We start from the raw sequence: 6,501 nt of genomic DNA, 5'->3' as shown, positions 1-6,501 counted from the left end.
TCTTCTCCCATTTTCCTTTAAGGTACCAAACAAAGGAAAACTAGTTTGGAATTGTGTTTTCCATGAAAAATCGTTTTACGCCTTACCAAACGGAGCCTACGTGTGTGTTATTTAGTAGGCAAGAACAACATCGTTCAGAACCATTAATTCGTCTTTAATGTACCATGTTTATCATGTATTGTTGGACTATCAATAATGTTGCTAGACGGGTTACCTAAAAAAAAGTTGGCGGGGTTGGTGGGAAACTCACGTTGTGACTTGGAGGTCATATGATCAAGTACCACCAGCTGCGAAATGTTTAGTAGTAGCCCAAACATAGACTCCATGGCTACATAGCTAGGTTGGCTAACATGTGATAAGTGTTGAATTAGTGTTGTCCGTTTTTTTCTAGATAACTTAAGAAAACAAGATAAAATAGAAACAACACTATTTTTTTGGCTCATTTGGATAAAAAGTAGGCTAATGAGCAACCTTATTGACAGTGGCGAGGCCAAGGGGTGCCTGGGTACTGGATAGTCCATGACTTCCCCAAGAATAGGTAATATAATTAGTGTTGCAGATAAATAACTAAATTAAAGCTAGCTGAGTTGGTAGCATGCATTTAGTTATTTTGGTTTGAGTGTCCTGAAGTCTCGGGTTTACGCCCCAACACTTGCTCTTCTAAGTTGTATTTCTTTTCTTTTTAAAGAAAAAAAAATCTCTTACTAGCATTTTATTTTTCATGATTAAAAGACATTTTAATATTATACGAATGAAATAAAGACTATAAATAATTACGAGCTTTTGAGTAAAAGCATGCTGTTTTATTTTAGTGCTTTTTTTATGACTTCGCCCCTGCTTATTGATCTATTTGTACCATGAGTGACATGCATTGGCGGATCTAGTGTGTAGGGAGTGGGGTCATTTGACCCCACTTGGCAAAAAAAAATTACATAATTTTAAACTAAGTTGTATTAAAAAGTACCTAATTTAGTTAATTTTTCAGTAATTTTATATTAGTGACCCCACTTAGTACAATTTCTGGATCCGCCACTGGTGACATGCTGACTGTCGCTTGAAAGTTGAAGATCTTTCCCCCTTGTTTAAACAAGCATACAAAAAAGGGTATGGACAAAATAAGGAGAATATTAAAGAAGTTGCTAGGTAACCTAAGTAGTAAAACTAAACTCATATTCTAAGGCCGAAAAGCTGGAAGTTGGACAATGGACATGTATGTATGCTCGTTGCTCCACTTTTTATCTGCCTTACCTACCCAAATTTTCTCTCTCCTCCATACTTACGTACACATAAATATTACTACTTCAATTCTTAAAAACTGGAAACCTTGCAAAATTCATCACACAAAAAAAACCTAGAGAAAATTAGTTGGATTAAGAAGAAATAAAGGCTAATTTATCACAATATTTTTGATGATTAGCATAATATGACCAAGATTAAAGGCGTAATTACCTTTGTTCTTAGGCTCGTTGCTTTGGCTGCTACTATTGTATCAACTATTGTAATGGGAACCGCCCATGATTCTGCTTCAGTCTTAGGCATCAAATTCGAAGCCAAATTCACAGACTCTCCATCCTTCAAGTTAAGTTCATTACTGTTTTTGTTAGTATAATTTATTTATTTTGATACTACCTCTGTCCGGATTTAATAGTCACGCTGATTGTGTAATTCGAACTATTAACTTGACAATATGTCTTCTCATATCAATAGTATAGATATTCCATTGAACTGACATTTTTATTAAGTAGTACTTGGCGTAGTTGGTAGGAATTTCACCTTATGATTTTAAGATAAAAGGGGTTCAATTCCTACCAGTTGCGGTTCTTGGGGGTGGGATTTCCCTTAACTTTGCTCCCTCAATTCCAAGATATTGGCTTGTGTAGCTGGATGGTAAACTTATGAGAGGTGCCAATCCAGGGTGTTTTTGTTTTGTTTTGTACTAATTTAATTTTGTTGAAAATGTGAATGTAAAAATGTAGGTACTATGTGATTATATATTCAATCGTAAGCTTCTATTCTCTGGTAGTTCTTTTGCTGCCTTTCAAGAAATTGCTATGGCGCTTTACTCTCGTTCTAGACATGGTAAGTTGGTAACTCCTCCCTCTCTCTGTTTCATTTATTTGTGGGCAGATTACTCTGTTTTATTTCTCACTAGATTAGATCCCGTGCACGCACGGATTGTGATCATTCTTTTTTCACAAAATATTTAACTGAATATCTTCCAAACTATTGCATAGGTTATAACATTTTTAACATACTCGTTTAAATCTATTCATTTAATATGCATATTTAAAATGCTAATATGGTAATTTGACCAAAATATTGAGTGATATATTTTCCATTATTAATATAGCGATTTGACTAAAATATTACCAATTTAAAATAAATAATTATTATTACGCCGTATCTATTATTGCCATAATTTATAAACTAAAATTTATTTCCATACATAAATGGTTTATAAAAAAAAGTAGAGAATAAAAATAAAAAAAAAACAGATACACTTTTTTAATAAAGTGGTTTTTGGCGGGAAAAAATCGCACCAGGAATTGACACGTGTCATTTCTGGTGTCTCTTTTAGTATATAGTAATAGATTTTAGCTTAAGAAAAAATAAATATAATTTCTCCTTTTTTAAATAACGTTTCTTATGAAAGCAAACACGTTTTGTATCTCAAATGAGGAGCTCCGCCCAGTCAATCTACCTGATTGGCGAGTGAAACATATTAAGGGGTATTTTAGTAAATAAATTGTCAAAATATACAATCTACATATTTAAATATACATCTTTTTTTATATTAAAAGTATTTTCTTTTATTTTTATTTTTTTAAAAATATCAAATATATTGTGCGTTGCAATTTTTAGATTGTACGGAGTATATTTTTTCATTATAATTACGAGAATGTCACTTGATATGCCAATTAAAGGGATTGCTTTGAAATTTCTCCCAAATGAATTGAATCACAAATTGATCTAGATCTCTAGGCTAATAGGATTTTAAGGTGAGGGTTTTAGCTCTACGAGCGATCAAAAGAATGAGTACTTTAGTTTATGGTACAATAACACGTCTAATTAATATTACTCGGGTTTAGATCTTCTGTTACAGACTTGTAACGTGGGATCACCTTATTTGGACAATTGTTTTTTTGGATTGTACACGTTGGTAAGTTTTAAGGGTTGTGATTGAAGATCCTTGAATACGAGACCAGGGATAATAAAGCTAAAGCACACGGAAATTAGAAAGACCACTTAAACTAGACGAGTTCCTAACATGTTTATTGATTTGTTATCCTATAATCCCTAAATGTTTGGTTGGTACAAACTACAAAGTAACCATGGTTATTGGCTCATATATATATACTTGGTATTTTGTAACACAGATGATGACACTACTTCTGACTTCAGCTCTAGCCGCAGCACTAGCAATCGCATATGTTGGAAAGAAAGGGAATAGTCACGCAGGATGGCTAGCCATATGTGATCAAGTCCCTAAGTTTTGTGATGAGACAAGTGGCGCCCTCGCTGTCGGCTTCGTTGCTGCAATCATCTACCTTGTGCTCCTCCTCTACTCTCTTCATGCTGCTCTTAGTCCTATCTTTCCTGTTTCCTCTTAAGCTTTTTTTATAGCTTAGCTACAAATACTTTAGGTACCAATATAATGCATTATGTGCATGTCTAGTTAGTTCACGTACCTTTGTGTGCTATTGTTCACTATTATATCGATATATACGCCTTTTGTTATGGATGTAATAATATACTCCCTCTGTCCCTTAATACTCGAACCGTTTTGACTTTTTGCACTATTCACATAATTCACTTTGACCCTATTTTATTTCTAGTATATAAAAACAAATGTTAGTATATAATATATTGTTGCCTTCATCTTAATATATATTTTCAAAATATTAATATTTTATAAGTTTTTATAATATGTAGTTAAAGATATTGATGGTCAACCATTCTTCTTTCATTCCTATGAAAAGAGAACTAGACCTTTCTTTTCATCATTCAAATCTGTCATTCAATCGCAGTGCGGTGCTCTCAAAAAGCATCAAAGTTGTGCATTGGCAAGCGTGTCCAGTCAAAACGGTGCGAGTATTAAGGGACAGAGGGAGTACTGCACTAGTTTTTTTTTTGTTTTTTTTTATAGCACAATAAAAATAAAAACACTAAGAACCTTTCATAGCTTTAACAGCTAAGTTGTGGGCTCTCATTACACACTTCCTATGAACTTTGAGGATTTTACAAAAATTCAAATGTGAGTTTGCTAGTTTAATCTCTTCCACTATACTATCATAGATATTCCTTGCACCCTTGAAGGCTGTCTTGGAAGGTTCTCACTAGCTCCAAGCTGTCGGTGTGGAATATTACTTCCGTTGTGCCAGCCGGTAGGTTCTCCACTGCTTTAAGTAACGCATAAGCTTCTGCTTGCCCAATGGCGTAGATCTTTTCACCTGCGTCTGTGATAGTAGAGTCGTTGACACTGATGGAACTACCTGCCGCTGCCTCCTCCCAAGAGAAGCCATTAGCGAGCTTAGTGGTTTGTTTCCAAGATCCATCCACCATTACTAGTGTGGGGTGTTTGACTGACCTGACTTTCGACCATGAGGCTGCTTCGCGGGCCATAGTCGAGGCAGTAACCGGCTTTAGCCTACTGTGAGCAGTTGTGCAAGAGATTGTCGCTACCCACCTTGCCCTCCATGTCTTGGCACAAGCCAGAACATCAAAGGGATTCGCTGGATTCCCTTTAAAGATATATTCGTTCCTATGGAGCAAAATACTCCATATTGTGCAAATGAATTCAGCCAATCGGGATTGATCACGATGATCATTTTTGATGAAATATGAGATAAATTTTCTCAACCAAGTACTCAAAGAGATAGAACCAGTACCTTGAGAATTAATTCCCAAAGTTCCCCCCTTCCAAACATGCTGGGAAACTGTGCAAGTTCGGAAGAGTTGATTGGAAGTTTCTTCTTCCATTCTGCACAAGATGCACCTCTTATTATTATTATTTTTTTGACAAAAGCTAAATCATTACAACACTAATCGGGAATTACATTACAAATTAAAACACGAGGGGTGGAGTCATAGAATTTCTTTTTAACAGAATACCAAGAGTCTTCAACGAGGCAACATGCACTTCTTTGGGACATCAATTTTCCTCTTTCGATGATTATCATTTGTTGCTATGGCATTCTGCATTATCTTCCAAATGAACATTTTCCATTTAGGGAGGAGAGGTTGTTTTCACCATTCTTGCCAAAAATTGTCGCCTTTATGAGTAGAGGGACGACCTGCATTTAAAAGCCAGTAGCTTGAGTTGGAGCTATATTCTCCATTCTTAGCCAATTCCCATTCCCATTAATCCTCCCTAGTTGGTATAGGAATGTGTTGGGCCAATATGTTTTTTGTTGTTTGGTGCGGGAAGTTCCTCCAAATGTATTGAGCGTCCCACGAACTAGCAGGGGTGATGAGCTCCGAAACCCAGAGTGGTCTAGCTATATTACCTGATGAGTTTCTCTTGAAAGCAACTAAGCTAGTCAGGTCCTAGCCATTTGTCTTCAGCAATTCTGATCGAGCACCCATTGCCTAGCTTCCTCTTTAGTCCATTCCTCATGGATTCAACACTTCTAAGGATGCCTCTAGCACTCCACAAAGCTGTAGGTTGGATGGAGGGGGTGACTGCCTTATCAAACCAATTCTCACCATGCTTTTCTCTGAAGAGTTTGCTAGCAAGAAGATCTGGTTTTGAGTACATTTTCCATGCTTGCCAGAAAAGAATAGCCGTGTTGAGGTGATAAAGATTTCTCATTCCTAGCCACCCGTATGCTTTTGTGATTCAAGTAGTTCTGTTTTCCTCCAATAGATTGGTCGTTTCTCCATGGAAGAGGACCACCAAAATCGAAGCATTAGTGAAGAAATCTTTTTCAAGACAGTTTTCGGATTTTGGTATGTGGTCAAGATGTGGGAAGCCATGGAAGTAAGGATTGAGTTTATGAGAAGTAGTTTTCCTGAATGTGAGAGGGGAATGAATTTCTATGACGAGAGTTTGTGGCTAATTTTGTGGATGAGATCATTATAAGCAATGGAGGAACATCCATCAATCTCCATGGGGGCATCCAAGGTAAGTACCCAAAGCTAGCCCCTGTACAGTTGACTCCAATTATTTCGAAGGATTTTCTGGAATTTGGGGTGGGTGTTTTTGGAGAATATGACATAGGATTTTTGGAGATTGACCATCTCTCCTGATATGCTACAAAATGTATCCATAGTCTTCTTCATTTCTACAAAATTTGGAATGTTAGCTTGTAAGAAAAAAAGAGCACCATCAGCGAAAAATGTGATTAATTTCCTGTGCTTGCTGAGAAATTTTCAGCCCTTTAATAGTTCTTACTGCTTGTAGTTTAACCAGTTTCCTTGACAAAGCCTCCATACATAATATACACAGGTACAGTTAGAGAGGATCGCCTTGACGTAAGCCTGCCTTAGGAATAATTTTCT

General features: G+C 36.3%; 1 protein-coding gene across 1 annotated transcript; it reads left to right on the top strand.

The window, feature by feature from the left end:
• Positions 1-1,240: 1,240 nt before the first annotated feature.
• LOC110797827 (CASP-like protein 1C1) lies at positions 1,241-3,800 on the top strand. The gene is made up of 3 exons (XM_022002946.2): positions 1,241-1,578; positions 1,977-2,079; positions 3,378-3,800. Exons 1-3 carry the CDS (start codon positions 1,424-1,426, stop codon positions 3,609-3,611), a joined length of 492 nt encoding a protein of 163 aa, XP_021858638.2. The 5' UTR covers positions 1,241-1,423; the 3' UTR covers positions 3,612-3,800.
• Positions 3,801-6,501: the final 2,701 nt, after the last annotated feature.

This window comes from Spinacia oleracea, chromosome 6 (genome assembly GCF_020520425.1).
Source record: "Spinacia oleracea cultivar Varoflay chromosome 6, BTI_SOV_V1, whole genome shotgun sequence".
Classification (NCBI taxonomy): domain Eukaryota; kingdom Viridiplantae; phylum Streptophyta; class Magnoliopsida; order Caryophyllales; family Amaranthaceae; genus Spinacia; species Spinacia oleracea.
This window is presented reverse-complemented; position numbering and strand designations above follow the sequence as displayed.